The sequence below is a fragment of the Haemorhous mexicanus genome, chromosome Z (assembly GCF_027477595.1).
Source record: "Haemorhous mexicanus isolate bHaeMex1 chromosome Z, bHaeMex1.pri, whole genome shotgun sequence".
Classification (NCBI taxonomy): Eukaryota; Metazoa; Chordata; class Aves; order Passeriformes; family Fringillidae; genus Haemorhous; species Haemorhous mexicanus.
This window is the reverse complement of record NC_082381.1, coordinates 7,440,671-7,461,174: the sequence shown is the minus strand read 5'-3', so window position 1 is coordinate 7,461,174 and position 20,504 is coordinate 7,440,671. Positions and strand designations below refer to the sequence as shown.

The window sequence follows — 20,504 nt, the reverse complement described above, 5'->3', positions numbered from 1 at the left end:
CCCAGCATGAGGAAAATCAATTTAATTTTTTTCTTGTTTGGACAGCGGGAAACAAAGACAAGTATTAGAACAGCTTCTCTAACCTCTGCTAGTGGTGCCCAGAGGGATTCCAGGGATTCAGGAGCACGGGGAGGCAGAGCAGGAGCTCCTACTGGTATATCCCCTCCAAGGGAAGTGCCTTGGGCCAGCACAAATTCTGCAGCTGTGACTTCACAGGTGCTGCTGGCAGTGCTGTGACAGCCTCTGCCACCAAACAAGAGCATCTGCAAGTGTGGGATGATGTAGAGATGCCTCTCAGAGAACGGAGAACACCTTCAAACAGCATCTGACAGAGGTAATGAAGGGGTTGTAATGAAGGGTCAGATGGTAAAAAACTCGTATGTGAAAATAAGAGAGAAAGGGAGAGGGAAAGGGAAAGGGGAGAGGATAGAATCCTTGGAAATTCTATCTACAGGCCATTTTCTGACAATCTGTGTCACTACATAAAGCCTCTGGATTTTAGAGCAGTGAAAATATGGGTTTTTCAGGTCCTGGTCATGATGACCACACACAACTTCTCAGCTCTTTTCTTTTGGAAATACATCCTGCAAATGCATCTGCTGTAAGCAGCACATGCCTGACACAAGCACAGCTGGGTGACTCAGAGACATCCATCAGCCAGCAGTGCCCTGCAGCTCTTCCTCTTTGGACCTCTCCCACAGGGAAGAGGTTCTGGATTTTAGGATTTACACAGTGGGTTGGGCCATCAAAAATCTTGGTTTCATTGCCCAGCTTTACAGGAACTCAGGGATCTCCTGGATATTTTCCCTAGTCACCTTCACTCACTGCCAAAATCCTCATCATCATAATGTTTACATCTGTTAATTGCTTTGAGTAACACAGATCAACACCCATTTCAATTAAAATTTTAATTTATTGGAAATTGCTACAATTACACTGCTAATATATGTAAATATCAATATAAGTTTAATTTTTTTTTCAGGTTATTTTAACAAATATGACAAAAACCAAATATAAGACAGGGCTGTGCATGCAGACAGGTCTTTGGCCTCAGTAAAAAGCCTCTAAATTCTTGGAGTGGTGACCACTTTTGATGGAGGAGCTGGGGAAGCCTCCTTACCTGGGAGCAATCCAGAAGCAGCTTCAGTTGTCCTGGAGGGGTCTGAAGAAAGCCAAAAAGAAATGGGAGACTGAGTCAAGTATGAGCTGTGTGCACATTTCCCTTGGCAGCAACAGTACTTCTCTCAAAGACTATAAAATCCTAGATGCTTCCAAGCAGGCTTAGAAAGAAAACAACTTCTGGAGCTTTCTAATAAAAAAGAACTTGTCTGTTTAACTCCCACCTCCCCATTCCCTCCTCCTCAAAACCAGCCTACCTTGCAATTCTTTGGCAGGAAAGCACTGCCAGAAGCCTCACTGCCAGGTCCTTTCCCCTCTGCACACAAGTGACAGAAGTTCCAGCTGTCCCTGCATACGACTGACCCCACATCTACACGGACCCCAGGATTTTCAAACCCTGCACCACCCAAAACCCCCCATGTCCCCCCAGTCTCACCACTCAGCTGGCTCGAGGGTGGCAGCAGCAGGTCCCTGCTCAGGCTGAGTCCAGGTGCTGCTGGCAGTGGCTGGAAGCAGGGCTGAGACACCTCCAGGCCGCCTGGCAGTTTTTCTTTGTGGTGTCTGTTCAGTCTCTTGGGGTCTGCAGGGACCTCGGGGTGCTCGGAGCAACACTCGGGGCTCTGCACGAGGAGCTGCGGCCCCGCAGTGCTGCCGTCATCGTCACCCCGCAGGGCCGGCCCTGACCGGGAGCTCGGGCAGTTCTCCTGCGCAGGGCAGCCCTCCTGGCGAGATACACCAGGTGGAGCTCTGGGAAGCACTGGGAACACAGAGTCAGCAGCGGCCCTCGGGCACGTTTCCCTGGGGCAGCAACTGTGCTTCTACCGGGGACTGTGAAGGATGGCCAGAAAGGCAGACTCTCATTGGGAATTTGAGGCTGCTCTGTAGAGAACAGCAATCCTTCCAGAGTTTTCCAGACTGTAAGGTTTTGAAGTATCCCCATAAAGTCACAGCACTCACAGTGCAAGTGGCACCCACGAGAGCTTTAATCAGTCCTAGCTTCCACAAAGAACCCCAGCCCTGCTCTTCCTCAGTGCTGACAGAGCTCTCAGTCCTCACTGAAAGGGCTGAAGCTGAAAGGTGCTGCGAGCTGAGTCGTGAACCAGCTCCATTCCCTGGCACTGGGGAGCTCCCTCTGCAGTGAGCCACAGCTCCTCCAGCCCTGCCACCAGCTCTGCAAGGGAAAGAGCTCCCTGCGAGCCTGCAGGCTGCACCAGCTTTGATCTGAAATGCAGACCCAAAGAGCTCCCTCTCTCCTCTGAGGCCTTGCTAAGCTGGGGACCTTCAGGCATTTCCTTTAGTTACTGGATTGGAGAATTGTTTGGCCTCAGATGTTCTGCTGCTTGTTTTTCTCCTGTGTCTCAGGAAAGGGATCAGCAGACTGGTACCAAATTTAGGTAGCGATTTGAGGCAAGAAGTTTGGACTTTTGCACTGGCTTCATAATTTTGGTGGGGTTTTTCCTGTTGCTGCAAGAGTCACCCCGCTCAGTGCTTCTTCTGTACCAATGTCACCCTGCAGCACATTGATCCATGGACCTCAGCTGGCAATGGGGAAGTCGGGGTTGGTGACACAGCTCCCACAGGCCAGGCTGGTGACACAACTCCCACAGGTCAGGTTCATTCACAGCTCTGTTGCCACGCAGTGTCAGTGGTGCCAGTGCAGGATTTGAACCAAAGGCACAGGAGGCACTGACGCTGCAGACAGGGACTGAGCTCTCCTGATCTCCCTTTCTGTGTACCCAGCTCAGAGCAGCCCTTTCAGAGCTCTCTCCAGGAATGTGGGCTCTCCTCTTACCAGGCTCCTCAGAATCCAGGGAACTGTTCCCATTGCTTGTGTTGCCAGGCACGGCTGCCTCAGCTGCAGCCCTCTTCACAGCCTGCTCTCTTGAACACTCATAGGCAACGCTGACATTCTCCTTAGAAGAGAAAAAAAACAAGTTAACCAAAGATCAGTCAGTATTTTCTTGGAGTCATTTCAGGCACACAGTAACTGTTCTTCTCCACTCCCAAGGGATGTGTAACTCGAGGGGAACACTGCACTGGTGTGGTTCACATGACAAGTGTTTTAAACTGCAAATTAAAGTTGCCAACGAGAAGCTCAAGCTGTCAAAAAATTACCTCCTAGGCAAAACATGAACTCAGAAAACCAGAATACACCAAATGAGGGTTCATGCCCTCACACTCTGATCCTGGCCTATCCCACGAGCTGTAAGTAATCAGCCACCAGGAATCCAGGTGCTGTCCTTGTTCCCACCACGGCTGAGCAAGGGCAGATCTCACTCCAGGCACTACCAGGACCGTGTGCTGCAAACCCAAATGCAAAACATACATTTGTGTCTGTGAACCTCACCTCAGACCACCCAACTGCTCAGACATGAAATTTTAACATGCTGCTTTTTGGAGCCCTCTGCTGCCACTCCAGATGTGGTTTGCAGACAAAAATGCCTTGAAATTGGCCATTTCCAGGAGCATGTGGCAAAAATCTGTAGGCTAAAAAGCACCACTTTCTATTAAAAGATGAATGAAAGAAGACTTTACTTCTCTAGCCTGCAAGAAAGTCCAGACCCTAGCCATCGAGCAGACTTACCTCCAGAAAGGAGGCCATTTCAGGCTGGAGCACTGAAAGCTTCTCCTCAAAGAATCTGCCAACTCTTCAGCAGCTGCTGACCTCGGGCTGATGGCTGTGGGTTGGGCTGGCTCCCTCGTACAGCGGTTGCAAAGAGCCCCCAGTGCCCTCAGTGCCCTCCCGAGCCGACATTGGCCTCAGAGCCACCACTGCCCTCAGATCCGCAGTGTCACCAATGCCCTTCATGTCCCCAGTGCTGCCACTGCCTTCAGACCGGTGGTGCCACCATCGGCCTCAGAGACACCATTGCCCTCACCTCTCCATGCTGAACTCAGCTCCTCAGAGCCATCATCACCCTCACTTCTCCATGCTGCCTTCAGAGCCACTATGGCCCTCACCTCTCCATGCTGCCCTCAGCCCCTCAGTGCCACCATCGCCCTCACCTCTCCATGCTGCCTTCAGCGCACTGATCGCTCTCTCCCCCATCCCCCTCAGTCCCACCGCTGCCCTCAGAGTCCCCAGCGCCGCCACTGCCCTCAGCCCCGCGGCCCTCCCAGCCCTCCCAGCCCCCGCCATGGCTCAGTCCCCTCAGTCCCGCCGTGGCCCTCAGCTCCCCGCCAGTCCCCTCAGTGCCGCCGCTTCCCCCCGGCCGCCGCAGCCCCGGCCGGGCTCCTCAGCCTCACGGGCTCTGCACGGGCTCCCCGCTGCCTCCGGCCCCGACGTCCCGCTCAGCCTCGGAGCCCGCGGCAGCTCCGGCCGCGGCTGCAGCTGCTGCTCGGCCCGGCCCGGCCCGGGAGCGGCCACAGCGGCACCTCCGGGGCACCCGACAGGGGGGGATCCCTGGGCTGGATGTGGGGCGAGAAGGGAGGAAATGAGGAGAGGGAAGGGCCGGGTGTTACTAAGGGAATGCCACCGCATGCCACTGGGAGCGGGGCGAGAGGAGGGTGCTGAACGGGACAGTGATTCCTGCTGACCGCCCTGGCATCAGGCGCTTCTGCCAGGGACAAAGCACAGTACGAGAGAAAATGTCTGTAGTTGCACCTGGGAAGGTTTAAGTCGGCTATTACGAAGAGTTTCTAAACCAAAAAGTGTTCTCACACATTGGAACAGACTGCCCAGGGCTGTGGTGGCGCCACCTTTCCTGGAGGGACTTAAAAAAGGAGGAAAAATGTCCAGTTTGCATTTGGCATAGCTTCTGTTTCCCTAAGTTGCATCCTTCAGTCCAAGGCTGTGCTATTCTGCTCTGCTGTCCTCATCAAAACTTCAAAGTCTCAACCGAGGATGCAGCACACACAGTCGTACCCAGCTGGCACCAGGCCCTTTTGCCAGGGAACAAGAGTAAGGATGAGTGAAAAGGGCTGAGAGTTGCACCTGAGAAGGTTTAGTTGGCTATTTCAAAAGGCTTCTTCTCCAAAAAGTGTTGTCAAACATTGGAACAGACTGCCAAGGGCTGCGGGGGTGTCACCATTCCTGGGGAGGTTTAAAGAGGGGCTAAATTTGGCACTTGGGACATGACTTCAAGTTGGGATTGAAGTTTTGGGTTAACGTTTGGATTTGGTGACCTGAGAGCTCTCTGCAGACCTCACTCTGTGTTCCCTTCCCTTGGTGATTCAGGTCCCCATCACTTCCTCAAGAGAGATGTGTCACTGACAGGCGCTCAGGTCAAGCTCCCACTTAGTGACATTGCCCTCACCCCCAACCCCAGCCCGTTTTTTGCCCTCAGCAGGCTTGGAACAGGAGCAGCATGGGACATGCAGTTCTGCCCAAGGGGGGCCCATGTGTGACATCGGGTGCCTGTGCCGCCCGGCCAGGGACAGCTTTGGAGGGCTCTGGGTGTCACAGCTCTGCTGGGACACGAGCCCCGATTGTGAGCGGCGCGTTGGGAGTGGAGCCCTCCGGCGGGGGACACCGGGGCTGCGGCGCACGGACAGTGCACAGCCGGGGCACAGCCAGGCTCAGCCAGGCACTCGCACACCCTCCTAAGTTTTGCTGGCCTTTATTGGCATCCGCAGCCCCGCGCCAGAGCCGCGCTCTGCGCGCTCCTCGGGCCGAGCGAGGCCGAGCCCCGCGCTCGGCTCAGCGGCGGCGGCGGCGCCTGAGGCTGGAGCGGCGGCTCCGGCGGTACCGGGAGCGGCGCGAGGCCCGGCGCCTCCTGCGCACGCCCCGGCGGCGGGAGCGGCGGCGCCGGCTGCGGCTGCGGCTGCGGCTGCGGCTGCGGCTGCGGCTCCTGCGGGAGCGCCGGCGGTAGCGGGCCATGCTGCCGCGGGGGCTGGGGCGGCGCGCCCGCTTTTATAGCGCAGCGGGGCAGCCCCGCCGTGACCTCAGCGGGGACGTCGCCTCTGCGATGCTCTGGCATCACAAAGGGCTCCGCCGCGTCCTCACTGCCGTGGGAGACTTCGATTCCCGCGGAATGAAATACGGAATTACAGAGAGCTTGTTTTATCTGACTGTCCTCAAATAGCAGCAGCATTTACAAGGAAAGGAAAAGGAAAAAGTGCGTAATTTAGTGTTGTCATCTGTCTTACATAGGGCAAGTAAAACACAGATGCTGAAATGGTGATTGCGGAAATGGAATTCAGCCATTTGTTACACAGGGATCTCCTGGTACTGCTGAAGTTCATCTGTCAGGTGCCTTCAGCTTTCAGGAGCTAACGTGTGTTTGATCACTCCAGAAACAGGAAAGCAAAGGAGTATTGTCTGGAGATGCAGTGCTGCGGCTGGGAAGGATGCTGGAATGGCACATCCCACGTGGAACTGGCACTCAGGAACACCCAGCAGTGCCGGGTGCTCAGAGACAGCGAGAGCAGCACAGTTTGTGCAGTGTTCACTGTCCTGCTTTGGAGGAACTGGCCCTGCAGGTGAGGTTCCTGTGATAAAAGTAGAGTTCTGGGCATCCTGTGGATCCTCAGGTGCTCCTGGGCTCCAGCCTCCACATCCCTTCCCTTGCTACCACTTTCATTACCTGAGTGGTTCCATCACCTACGGGGTGCTCAGCAGGGAGGTGACACTGCTGGGTGCCAGTTATTCAATTGGCAGTGGTGTCCTTGCTGTGCATGGCAAGAAATGGCCAACTCTATTCTATTTTCTTTGCAGACTACTCTAAAAGGAGAAAAATGCAAATTGTAGTTAAACTTTTTAAAATGTTTATGGTGCAGAACTGTCAACATCCAGAGCCATAATTTTTTTTTAAATTGTCTGCACTGTGTCTCCAACTGGTGTTTAGGACACCACAGATGACCCTTTGATATTTCCCATGATCTTTGATGTTATAACCAAATTCTGTCTGTGCATTTTTGCAAGAACAGAAGTCAAGTCATCAGAGACCGGCAGAGGACCTTTTATTTCTGCTTCTGCTACAGAATGACCACACCACGACTGAGTATTTTGAGAGTGGATACTAAAGAAGGGTCTGAGAGCTAAACCTGCAAGGGCTCAGCTGGCCTTGGTGCCACTGGAGTCCCTGGCAAATGCAGCCCTGCAAACACAGGAATGAAGGACAAGGTCTGCTGGCACTGATCTCTAAAGGTTCTTGTCCAACACCACCACACAAAGCAGGGCTGACTTCAGAGCCAAATGCAGCCTCAAAGTCATCCCCTGTGGCAACAAATTCGTGTTGAGGGAAGCTCTAAATCAGGGCATGGCCAGAGATCTGGGGCAGAGGTTGAAGCTGTGCTGGACTAAACACTGGAGCTTTGGGGAGAGGAGGAGCACTTGTCCCTCTGTGCCTGACACAGTTTAGATTGTGAGGAGAAAGCTAAAGTCACATGGAAAAATGGGATCTTCCTGCAGCTGTTTTACTGCTGGTCCCTCCATAGTTCTTGCTCTGTGTAGGTGTTGGTGTTGGCAGAGGGAAGTTTGCAGCGTTTCTGCAGAGGCTGCAGGCACTGGTTGCTGGGAAGGGCAAGAATAATCAATGAAGAGAAAACCTTGCCCAGCTCCTGCCAACACCCCTCAGCAGCTTGCACGTGCATAACAGGTCTGAAATGGAGTAAGAGAACAATGAAAAGTGTTCCTAATTAAATGGGGGAATAATTGGTTCTGAAAATCGGAATTTTCATTGTGGTAAGTCTGATCCCTAATGGACCTTTCAGAGAAACACCTTTCAAGCTGCAGTGATCCTGTGGCACTTCAGAAGATTAGCATGCAGTATATATTTCCTTAATGGTTAGGGGTTTTTTGGGCTTAAAGAGATGATTTTGCAATTTTTCCCTCCCTTTTTCAGTTGATAAGATCTTGGTCTTAAGAATTATCAGAACAGAAATTAAGCCAAAGAAACACACCAAAATGATGGCATAATGCAAGTGCAGGGATATTTAACAGTTCAGTTCTCACATTCGGTGTTTTTCTTTGTGTTGTGTTTTTTCTCAGAAGCATCTCTGTGCCCTGTCCTGTGTGAGATGCAGCTGAGGTGCAGATCCACGGAACCACAGGGTCAGCAAAGGCTCAGGCACCTCTTGGGATTGTCCAGCTTGTCCGAGAGGTGGCTCAAGCCCTCAGTCACCCTCGTGGCCCGTCACTGGCCTCACCTGGCCAGCTGAGCTCTCTGTCCTTTGGCGAGGGGACTCCCACGGTGACATCCACATCATCTCTTTGTTCCTTGGTTCTTGTCCAGAGGCCCTGAGCTGCTCCACTGCCGGCTGGGAGCTCCAGCCACTGTAACCCTGCTGTTCCATAGAGACCCTCCCCTCTACCTCTCCTGCCCTGCCCATCCCTCCTGAGGAGCCTGGGAATGTCCACCAGGGCTCTGCATTCCCAGGACTCATCCCAGCAGCTTTGGCTGTCACTCCTGCTGAGGATGTCAAATCTCTGGGACTGGGCCAAAAGCCTCGAGCCTCTCTGGTTTATGGCTCAGGCTGAGCATGTGGATGCAGAAACATTTCAGTTGTGGTACATTGTAGCCAACAGCTCCTGAAGCAGATGGAGGGATCCGTTCCTGCTTGTTTGTTAAATTTTTGGCACACCATGCCATGTCTTATCATTGGCAAGCCAGGTTTTGACCCTTTCCCCCTTCCAAGCCAGTTTAAAGCTCTGTCAATGAGTCCTGCTGGCTCCTGTGCTGGAACTCTTTTTCCTCAGGGACAAAGGTGCCTCCTGTCAGAGGATCAGGTGTTGAGTGGATCATTCTGTGGTGAACAAACCCCAGATTTTTCCATAGGCACCAACCTCAGAGCCAGGCATTGGCCTGAAGGATCTGCCAATTCCTATTGCTATAATTTTGTGCTTTGGGAAGAATTAAGGAAATCAGCACCTGGGCTCCTGATCCCCCTGCGACCATCACAAAGCCCTGAAGTGTCTTTTTATTTCCCAGTGACTTTTCCGTGACCCGTTTGTGAGTGGCTCGTTGTGGAGCGCAGCTCTCTAGGGGCTGTTTGCAGCAGAGGGTGTAAATCTGGCACCTGGGACATGGCTTAGTGGTGGGATTGGGTTAACGTTTGGATTTGATGAGAGAAAAGTGCTGAGAGATGCACCTGGGAGGGTTAGTTGGCTCTTTGGAAAGGCTTCTTCACCAAGAAATGTTGTCAAACATTGGAACAGACTGCCCAGGGCTGTGGTGGTGTCACCATGCCCCTGAGACATGACTAAGTGGTGGGATTGGTAATTTTGGGTTAACAGTTGGGTTTGACACTGACAGGGACTCGAGACAAGTTTTCACTTGGTGATGTGTACGTGCACCCATGGACACACAGGGACAACCAGGGGCACACACGGGCACCCATGGACAAGAAAGGACAGCTAGGGTGTGACACGCAGGGCCAGCCAGGCACAGCCACGGACACGCAGGCACAGCCAGGGTGTGACACGCAGGGGCAGCTAGGCACAGCCAAGGACTCGCACACCCTCGTACGCATTGCTGGCCTTTATTGGCATCCGCAGCCCCGCGCCACAGCCGCGCTCTGCGCGCTCCTCGGGCCGAGCGAGGCCGAGCCCCGCGCTCGGCTCAGCGACGGCGGCGGCGTCTGAGGCTGGAGCGGCGGCTCCGGCGGTACCGGGAGCGGCGCGAGGCCCGGCGCCTCCTGCGCACGCCCCGGCGGCGGGAGCGGCGGCGCCGGCTGCGGCTGCGGCTGCGGCTGCGGCTGCGGCTCCTGCGGGAGCGCCGGCGGTAGCGGGCCATGCTGCCGCGGGGGCGGGGGCGGGGGCGGCGCGCCCGCTTTTATAGCGGAGCGGGGCAGCGAGGCAGCGGCATCAGCCGTGAGGTCACAATGCTCCCAGGGCAGCCCTTGTGGGGACAGAGACGCCGTCAGCTGTGAGGTCACAGTGGCCACCTGGACACGCCCTGATACCATGTAAACTTCTGTGATTTCGGCACACACATGCCACAACTTCAGTATGAGAATTCCTTAGGTCCTTATGAACGTTGAGGCATGTCGGCCGGCGTTTGTTTATTTTCAGCTAGATTGCTATTGTATTTGTAATTCCCTGGCGCTGTGCCAGGAGACAAAGAAAAACCATGAGGAATTCCCACTGATGCTCAGACTCGAGGTGTGCTGACCCTGATTTTTGCAAAATGTGAAAAACGGCAATCATTTACTTTTAAAATTTTAAAAGTTTAATAGTAATAAAATTGTTATAAAAATAGGTATACAGTTAGCGTAACAATTATTTGGACAATTTAAATTAGGACAATATGAGACAATAGAAACAAAGAGTTATGGACAGTCCAGGTACCATTTTTTGGGCAGCATAAGCCCGGAAAAGGACCTCCTATCAGAGAGGATTAACCCTTAAAAACAATAATCTGTTGCATATTCCTGCATCTCATACATGATGCATAAATTCCATTCAAACACAGGATTCTGTTTGGTCATCATCAACTTCTTCCTCTTAATCCTAATGGCTTCGTCTTGGATGAGCGAGGCTGGAAGAACTTCGTTTCTTCTGATAATGGAGCAATAAATTCTCTTTCTCTGAAAGATTTAGGTGTTCCGTGGCTGCTATCTCGGTGAGAGTCCTTTCTTTGGGGAAAAAAAGTATTCTACATAGCATAGTTTCTATTTTAACATTTTGGTATAACCTAAAACCATATTTAACACACTACCTAAAAGAATCAATACAGCATTACTTTTCAACACAGATTCATTTTAATATTTGCAAAAAGCTAATCATAAATTACACATTTTTCACAAAAACGTAGCAAAAGGATTTGTTCAGGCCTGAGACTCCACCCATCTGAGCTGTCTTTGGTGCTGCTTTAAATGGAAGAACATGAGATTCCAAACTCCGCAGAAATGTTTACATGCCTTAATCCTCTTTTCATCCTTCATTCTTAGTGCAGCCCTGGCTACTGTGAAGTGAAGAATGGATGCTAGTCTGCAAACAACGTGTCTTAAATTAAGAGACCAATACAGAAATTTGGCAACAGCGAGCAGAGTCCTGGCACCCATTGTCTGCTTCAGCCAGAACACGTCTATCAAGTGAACCTTATTTATTTAAAAGTTTAGGTTAATGCCTGTAAGGTTACGTATGTAATTACTTAATCCTGTAGTTTATTGATTGAAGATAATGTAAGCTAGCATCAAACTTTTTTATTAAAGTTTGTAACTTTGTAAATTGTAACTACTTCTGTTGTTCTTTATTATCATATTTGAGGCTGATTTTTTTCCTATTCCTTTCTTCAAGGTTTTATATAATAAATTTAATAGTAGATCCTGGAGATCTGGTGTCTTTACTGTGCAGATTTTAAGAAAAATATTGCAGGGCAATGCTCTCAGGTACATGAGATAGTGGGGAAGTCATGTGCAGGGCCACTAGTTGGACTTGATGGTCCTTGTGGCTCCCTTCCAACTCAGCATATTACGTGATTTTGTAATTGGTGGAACAATTTTGGAATTGTTCGGTGATTAAGAGAAGAATAAAACTGAACAGACGGGAGAACTGGCATACGAGGAACGAGAAAATCGGCCGCGGCGGGCCGCCCGCCCTCAGCCGCGGCGGGCCGCCCGCCCTCAGCCGCGGCGGGCCGCCCCGTCCCGCCCCTTCTCGGTCCGTCCCTTCCCTCCCTTGCCCGCCCGGTTCCTCCCCGTACCTTCCCCGGCAGTGGCCGCCATGGAGGACGCGCTGAAGGAAGCGCTGGGCACAGCGGTGCTGCGGCCGACCGGACACTTAGGGAGCGGCTGCATCAGCCAGGGTCGGAGCTACGACACGGACCACGGCCGGGTGTTCGTGAAGAGCAACTTTATGCCGGAGGTGTGGCGGGGTAGGGATCGGGGGCTGCCGGGGGTGGGCAGGCCCGCGATGGAGGCAGCCTTCCGGGCCTGCTGTGGCAGCAGGAGCGGGGCAGGGCCCGGCCCTGTGCCGGCCCTGCTGAGGCCACACCTCGAGGTCTGTGTCACCTCTGGGCCCTCACACAGGGAATGGAGGGGCTGCAGCAGGGCCGGGGCAGGGAACGGGGCTGGGAAGGGAATGGAGCCCCAGGAGGGCCTGAGGGAGCTGGGAAGGGGCTCAGCTTGGAGCAAAGGAGGCTCAGGGGGCCCTTGTGGCTCTGCACAGCTCCTGCCAGGAGGGGACAGCCGGGGGGGTCGGTCTGTGCTCCCAGGGAACAGGGACAGGAGGAGAGGGAACGGCTCAGGCTGGGACAGGGCAGACTCAGTGTGGAGACTCCCAGGGATCCAGTGGCAGCCGCAGCTTCTCTGGGAAACTTGTGCCAGGGCCTCACCACTCTCACAGTCAGGAATTGCTTCCTAATATCTAAGCTAAACCTACTCTCAGCTGGAATTTCATCCTGGAAAAGGTTGCTAAGCGTTAGAAGGGGCTGCCCGGGTAGGTGGTGGTGTCCCCATCCCTGCAGGTGCCCAAGGAGCACCTGGACGTGGCACTTAGTGCTGTGGTGTGGGTGACAAGGTGCAGATGGGTCAAAGATAGGACATGATGGTCTGGGAGGTCTTTTCCAACCTGACTGGTTCTGAGACAGGATGGTGTTATGATATTGGTGCTGCTTGTCCAGGACATGCACTACCATGACCTGCTGTTGTCACCTCCCGGGGTACCAGTGATGTAACAGTGTCTGCAAGTGCTGTGACAGGGGCTAAGGCAACCCAGCAGGTACAAAATTGTCTGCTGAGGAGGTGTGTGCCTTCTGTGGTTTTAACTAAAACTTTTAATTCCTTGTGCACAAGAAAGAGTAAGTGATACTTTTCCATAATCGTTCAAGCTTTTCTGCATTGTCCTTTCAATATCTGGTACGTACTGTTGAAGGTAGATACCTGCATTTGGTACAGATAAGTACTTATTTCTTCAGCATCCTTTGCAGAAGCAGAGGTCAGGTGGAATTTAAAGATACTCCATACTTGTGTTCAGTGGCAGAACAGGAGTCAAAACTTGTGTTTGCCCTTCATAGCAAGCAAATGTGTTTGAAAGTATGCATGGAACTATATCCATTCCAAATTTCTCAACAATCTCTGATCAAGTTGGGGAGCTGAATGGGGGTGGTAACATGGGATACAGGAAGGTTATCCTGCTTCACAGAAGAGAGTTTGAATTGGTGTAGCCCTTCCTTAGGGCTATACACCATTCTGTATTTAGCTATACAATCCAACTAGCTGCAAGATCAGGCTTTTGGGGAAAAAAAAGAGATCTGGATGGATTTTCTATTCTGCAATTTCATTTTGTGTGCTTCTGCCTGTGTGTGGATCGTGAGCGCTGATTAAAGCAAACTTTGGTGAAGTGCTGTAAACGCTGTGCTGTGTGAGCAGCAGCTGCTGTGCATCAGCAATTCATGGCCCAGTGTGGTGCTTTAGACAGAAACACAGTATTGCCTGATTTCCTGTGGACATTCTTGGGGCGAAAGGACAGCCAGATATGGCTCCCAGAGATGGTCAGAGGCATGGAGCACCACGAGGAAAGGCTGCGGAAGCTGGGATTGTTCAGCCTGCAGAAGAGAGGGCTCTGTAGAGACATAGTTGCACCTTCCAGTGCCAGAGGGGAGCCCACAGGATAGATCAGGAGAGACTTTTTACAAGGACATGGAGTGACAGGGAAAGGGGGAATGCCTTCAAACTGACAGAGGGTAGGTTTAGGTCAGACATTAGGAGGAAATTCCTGACTGTGAGAGTGGTAAGGCCCTGACACAGGGTGCCCAGAGAAGCTGTGACTGCCCCTGGATCCCTGGGAGTCTCCAAGGCCAGGTTGGACAGGGCTTGGAGATAGTGGAAGGTGTCCCTGCCCATGGCAGGGGATGGGGTAAGGTAGTGGTTTTGGATGTCTTAAGGTCCCTTCCAGCACAAACCATTCTGTGATTGCCTCCTAATTGATGTCTACTGCAAATTGTCCTGTGACTGTATTGCACTGGAACATTACTAAAGGGCTAGCATTCTCTATTTCATTCATTCTACTTCTCTGCTTTTGCTTTTGTCAGATATGTTAAATTTCCCACGTGCTCTTTCTACAACCCCTGCCTGACACTTGTAGAGAAACATTTCTTCATCTGATGAGTGTCACTGATCTCAGGAGAGTAGATTTTCCTTGCTGTGGGTAGCAGGTGCAGAAATAGGTCCCAAATTCAGAACATCTTCCAAGCAAAGGCAGTTGGTGGTGGCATGGGTTGTGCAAGTGTGATAAGGGGCATTTAGCTGCTACAGCTGATTGCCACCCACACCCTTCCCCCATGAGATAAAAGAAAGCGCCACGGAAAACCATTCTGGTGGAAGCTCTGATGGGGCACAGCTGAAGGAGCACATACTTTAAGCAGCTAGCACTCCTTCAGTTGCAGACAGACTTTCTAAATTATAGAGAATTCTAGAGCCTAAGTCATTTTCACTCACTTGTTTCATGAAGTGAAATCACTGTATTTGTAAAACTACCATCAAGTCTGATGGTGTGGTTCTGTCTGTATTTTGTGTGTGAATAAACATTTCCTCCAACCTTTTTGTGTATGTTTTACAAAATCAGTTGATTTTGTGGAAGTGCTTTGTTTGCCTGTGACTGATGCTTGTAGGCACTAATGCTTTCCTTTAATATCTGTCAGGCCAGAAGAATGTTTGAGGGAGAAATGGCAAGTCTGGAAGCCATCCTGAAAACACAGATAATAAAAGTGCCTAAACCCATTAAAGTCGTTGACCTGCCTGGGAGCATTACTGCGTTTGTGATGGAGCATTTGGAAATGAGGACCTTGAACAGGTAAAACAGTGTTGTCTTTGCCTCCTTTAACCAGAAATTTTGGCTGTTACGAAAGTTAAATCACTTGTTTTCATAGGAGAAAGTTGTTCAGTTTTTTTCTGTAGCGAGTCAAGACAGTATGGGAAATCACACAGCAGAGAGTTGTATAAAATACTTGATAATGCCTCACCTAGCAAATAGATCATCCATGCCAAACTGAGTCTGGGTTTTGGTTAGTTTTGGGTTTGTTTGCTTAGGTAATTAGTGGTTTTTACAGTAAGGTTTCTTTTCACAGAGGGGAAAATGACCAGCCTCATCACCTGTTTTGTGTACTTGCCCTCTGTATAAGAACCACAACTTTACTGCTTGGCATGATTGTGCAGAGGCTCTTCCCCAAATCAGTTAATCTTGATTTCAGTATTTTCAGCTCTTACCTTCATTCTGTTGGTTACAGACTTTTTCTGTGAGACCCTTCTCTGTGACTAGTACTTAACATAATGAATTCATCTGTTTGATTCCATTAGGGAGATGATCATGACCAATTTCTCTCCTCTCTCTCAGAACTTCTGTAGCCAGTTTAAAGTCTTGTCCCTCATCCTGCTTGTTGGCAGAGTTTCTAATTAATGAAGAGCCCTCAGTGAGTCCCAAGAGAAAGGGCAGAGATGTTGCTGTTTTGGGGTCAAAAATGGTACCTTTGGCATGCAGGTTTCCTGTGTTAACAGAAACAAATTGAAGAAATAACTGTGCCTTAAATGACAGTGACTGGAGAACAGGGGAAATTGAGGAAGGTCAAAGGCATAAAAGGAACATAATTTTGTTAACATGGGAGGCAGCTGGTTGTAATATCTGTTTGTAGTTACTACAAGACTCCTCTGAACCATGTAGAGGATGAGGTTTTATTAAAAGCAGGTAATAAACTAGGCCCCTGTGACTCTCATCATCTAGGCATGTTAGAGAAAAGCAGCTGGAAGCAGCAGTAGAAAGAAAAGGATCAGCCTTTTGGTTCTGTTTCCCAAACATAGTTTACTAGAGTCAGGAAAAAAAAGGCACAACATGTTGTGCATGCTTTCTTTCACATATCTTACTGAGAGTCCTTACAGAAGTGATGTCACACAGAAATTAGAATTGGTATTTCTCATTGTTAGTAAGTTTATGCTTTTCACTTACAGTAGTGGTGTCAGAAACAGCCAAGTACATTTTATGTTAATATGCAGTCTTTGTAGGAAGACAAGGTGTTTATAACTGGAATACACTGAAAAAATATTTTGTTAGAGGTGTAGAACTGCTTTTACTTACTTGATAGATCTGTTCAAGTAACTCCTGGAATATCAGGACGTGGTTCTGTTCATGTGTCAGTGGTACTCATGTTACTTTTTTGTTTCTTAGACATTCAGCACTGTTTGGAACTCAGCTGGCTGATCTTCACCTTCATAACCAGAAATTTGGAGAGAGGCTGAAGAAAGAAGGGAGCACAGTTGGTACAGTACACAGCTGTTTGCAAATTTAACCCAGTTGATAATAATCTACAAAGCAGTTAAAATGACTTTTGCTACTTCAGGACAAGTTAATCTTTCCCTGAAGATAGCATGAGACTAGGTTTGGATGAAACAGACCCAGGCAGGGATTCTTTTTTGCATTTGTTTGCACTCTTTGGGTCTGTGTAAGCAAAACACATACTCAGTTTTGGACATAAAGAACCTCAAAATACAATTATGAAGAGCAGAATGTAGCTGCTTAACATCAAACTTTAAATTTAAAAAACAACCACATTGTAACCTTAAAAAAAACCATGAAAGTGCAATTTTTTAAATGAATTCTCATAGAAGCAGCATTTTACTTTTGTGTAGTTTTAAAGGTTCATTTGGGTTGTGGATGTTCAGTATTATGTCACTGTTGTTCAATTTTTGTCTTTGGTTTGAAAGGTAAAGGTGAAGGGCAATCAGAATTCCAGTTTGTGGATCAGTTTGGCTTTCATACAGTTACCTGCTGTGGTTATCTTCCACAGGTAGGTTGTACTTTCTCAGACTGATAGAATTTTAAATTTATCTTGTTTTCCCTTCAGTGATACAGAAGGTCAAAGTTAGCATAATGGAGATAAATTAATTTTTGTGGAGCCATGAAAATAACAAAAATGTGGTTCTGCCTGCTAAGGAAGGTAGTGTCTTGGACAGCACTTAAAAATGCTTTGGACACTGAGAGCTCTTCAGTTAGCTCTTCAATTTCCTGCACTTTAATCACTGACAGAAAATTATTCCCCTAATTTAACATTTTCAGATAACATTAGATTAAATGATGGTAGCATTTATTGTCCTGGATGGTGCCAGCACAAAGACTGTGTGATCCTCAAAAGTCTTATTTGAAAAAGAAGCAGATGTGCCTTTTATGTGTGTGGGACTGACATTGCAGGTCTGTTCCTTCAGGTGAACGACTGGCAGAGTGACTGGGTGACCTTCTTTGCTAGACAGAGGATCCAGCCCCAAATGGACATGATTGAAAAGAATTCAGGCGACAAAGAAGCAAGAGAACTTTGGGCACAGCTTCAGGTAGGAGCAATTCCCTTAGTTCTCATTACTGGGAGACCTGGGCATACTCAAAATTTATTTTCTTAAACCACAGTTCCTGTTTGTTGGTTTGCACCAGGTTCTGTTGGTAAGAGACTCCAGTTTTTAGGGATCAAAATGCCCTCCTTCTAAGGTAAAATGGCCTTTGCTGCATCTCCATATGCTAACATTCCAGAGTGAATTCCAACGTGCCAGATTGCACTTTGCCTGACAGTTTGGGAAATACTGGATGGAGTTCATATTCTCATTCCCTGTAACACACTCATGATGAGAAATGTACATAAGCAGTTCTGTCCTGCGTGCTGTCTGTCCATTCACTGTTTGCACCTGATTCAGTGACTGCACTATTGACTCTTTGGGTCCTACATTTTGGAAATTTGGTGAGACATCCTTGAGCTTTCTAGTGATGAAGTGTTGGTGGCTGTTGTCACTAACCCTGGTCAATATCTGAGTTTCACGGTTTTTATTTCCTTGCTAAAAACGATTTAGATGACAATTCTGCTGCTGCCTTGTATGAACAATAAGAGTCCTCTGGATGTACTCAGCATCTCTGCTAACCAGGTCCTGTGTGTTTTAAATGATGGGTTTTAGGACACCTCAAGTATGCAGATAAACCCCTACATTTTAAAGTGAATGACTGTGTAATTTACATGTCTTTCTTTTCTTCCCCTGCAGCTGAAGATACCCAGTTTTTTCAGTGGTATAGAAATCGTTCCTGCTCTCCTGCATGGGGATCTCTGGGGAGAAAATGTATCTGAGAATGATTCTGGTCCAATTATCTTCGATCCAGCTTGTTTCTACGGCCATTCAGAGTATGAGCTTGCAATAGCTGGGATGTTTGGTGGCTTCAGCAGTTCTTTTTATTCTGCTTATCACAGTAAAATCCCCAAAGCTGCAGGGTTTGAGAAGCGCCTGAAGCTATATCAGCTGTTCCACTACTTGAACCACTGGAACCATTTTGGTTCAGGGTACAGAGGGTCTTCTTTAAACATTATGAGAAACCTTGTAAAGTAACTTGCTGCTTAAGCCAAATACTTCCTGCATTGTTTGGAGAGCCCTGTTTCTTGGTGGTGCAGCTGCAGGAGTAGTAATGTTAAAAACAACCTATGAGACCCTTGACCTTGTTAAAGACCTAGAACTGGTGTCTCCTGCTGAATACCAAGTGTAAAATAATCATCCCTTTTTAGGATAGTTGGGGATAACTCCATGAGGGAAAAAACTAAGGAAGGAGTGAATTTGCACAGTGAATAAAGGTCTCAGTGTCCAGAAAGCATGTGAGACTGTGCAGGGTAATACAATTTTAGATGCCTAAAAGAAGTTGCTCACTGCATTTTGCTGTGTCTTCCTCCCTCTTTTCAGCTCTTCATGTCCAGTTGTGTTCATGAGAGCAACGTTAACAACAGAGCTTGAAAGTACAGGAGATTTATGTAACACGAACTGTGAGAAGGGATTTGGACTTGCTATTAATTTTCACAGATTGAGAGTGGGTGAGGATGGGGGGGATCACAGATTGTCATCTAGTCCAACTTCCTGCCTAAGCAGATTAGTTAGGATTGGGTCCAGAGGCTTTTCAAGACCTCCAGGATTTTGCTGATTGATTCCATTGGATGCAGACTGTGAGTGCCTCCTGGAGTGGTTGTAGGCTGTTCTGTGCTTTCTGGTCAGTGGGCTTTTATCCACAGCACTTCTGCTTCCATCAGAACTAGTTCTCTTCCTTTTTTGGATTACGCTTTTGTCCAGTAGTGGGCATTCTTAGAGAACTTTCCATGTAAGACACTTTTCACGTACACAACTTGTGGAGATGTATTCTCTAGTGAAATAAAACCTGCACATGCTTCACATGTATGACTAAAGTCAGTCAAAATCCACCTAATAACGAAACTGTCAGCTGGCACTTTGTGTTTTCCATATCCACAAAGAAAACTATAAAAATAAAACTTAAAAGGGGATGGAGGTCAGAGGAGTCTCCTGGGATGGCTCACAAGCTGTAACCTCTGCTTCTCCACAGGAATGCCTATCAGCTAATTTTATTCCAAGGGGATACTACTTTTTGTGCTTTTTTATACCAGTGTGTTTATCCACAAGAGTTTATCAACCTTATTCTGGCACAAGGATCAGTAAACCACAGCATTTGTGTCACTGGGACCATGAATGTGCCCAGTTTCAAGGCTGCACTGTTTGTACACCTGTGCTCGTGAGAGTTCCAATGCAGACTTGGAGTACTGCATTGCTCACTCTAAAATATTCTGTGTAAAAGTCGCCAGGAAGGGGAAGGTGTAGACACCTCTGGGCTCAGTACTTGTCCAGATAACCTGGAAAGCAAGGGAATCTTCCTTTCCTAAACTCTGACCTGACAGTCCCCACTAAGTGAAGGCCGTGGCTGTTGTGGTAAGAGAAATGAAACCGAAGGAAGGTAACATGTAACTCTCAGAGCAGCACTTGCCCCTGTCAGAAGTCCTTGTCGACAGTTCCACAGACTGTGGCTTTAATACTGAGTTTGTGCTCTTTTGATGTAGGCTGGTAGTGGTGCTTCTGTGCAAGCCTGCCAGGTAGGTGAGAGAAATGCATGATTCTAACATGCACTTTGAGTGCTGGGGATGGCTTATGTTAACTAAAACTGCTTTGCACTGGGTATTGGCAGATTACTGAGGGTTTTCTAGTTGCTAATTTGGCAGTTACACAGATTGGAAACACATTTGGAGAAGACTGTTATTTGTTACTACTTTCCTTAATTCTACTGCTTTTCTCACTGGCTGTTTGACTTTTGCTGCAAAAAATCTGCTTGGTAGAATAGGTTTTACTTTTACCTTGTTGCCTGAATAAAAGGTTTCCCGGTTGATTATTGTCGTCTCTGTTTTCTGAATTAAAGCCTTACATCTTGGTTTATTCTTGGGTAATTACTTGTTCTGACCTCTTAAAGATCCTTAGTTTGTTGGATGAATCATGATCATTGGAGGTGTTTCTGGGAATGTGCATGGTCATGAATTGGTATGGAGCACTGTGTCACTAAAGAAAATTTACATGTTCATTACAGAGCAAGTCAAGATGTTAATTTTCCTAAAATACATTTAACTCTTCCTTTTAGCAGGGGAAAATGAATATGAGAGTGGATTTTCTGTCAGTTGTAGTTCTAAGATAAATTGACTGATAAACAGCAACCCTTCAGAGAT

At 48.7% G+C, this 20,504-nt stretch overlaps 1 protein-coding gene across 2 annotated transcripts; it reads left to right on the top strand.

The window, feature by feature from the left end:
- Positions 1-11,686: 11,686 nt before the first annotated feature.
- On the top strand, positions 11,687-20,173 carry LOC132341698 (ketosamine-3-kinase-like). 2 transcript variants are annotated; one of them, XM_059873616.1, is made up of 6 exons: positions 11,687-11,866; positions 14,643-14,794; positions 16,160-16,251; positions 16,696-16,778; positions 17,194-17,316; positions 18,010-20,173. In XM_059873616.1, exons 1-6 carry the CDS (start codon positions 11,726-11,728, stop codon positions 18,346-18,348), a joined length of 930 nt encoding a protein of 309 aa, XP_059729599.1. In that variant the 5' UTR covers positions 11,687-11,725; the 3' UTR covers positions 18,349-20,173. The 2 variants fall into 2 exon arrangements, with proteins under 2 accessions (XP_059729599.1, XP_059729600.1); XM_059873617.1 differs by having other exon boundaries at positions 11,737-11,876.
- The last annotated feature ends 331 nt before the right edge of the window (positions 20,174-20,504 follow it).

Excerpts from the sequence above, each read along its gene's own strand:
- LOC132341698 (XM_059873616.1), top strand. The coding sequence starts at position 11,726 with ATGGAGGACGCGCTGAAGGAAGCGCTGGGCACAGCGGTGCTGCGGCCG. Across the intron at positions 11,867-14,642 it reads AGAGCAACTTTATGCCGGAG|GCCAGAAGAATGTTTGAGGG; the intron begins GTGTGGCGGGGT and ends AATATCTGTCAG. Across the intron at positions 16,779-17,193 it reads GCTGTGGTTATCTTCCACAG|GTGAACGACTGGCAGAGTGA; the intron begins GTAGGTTGTACT and ends CTGTTCCTTCAG.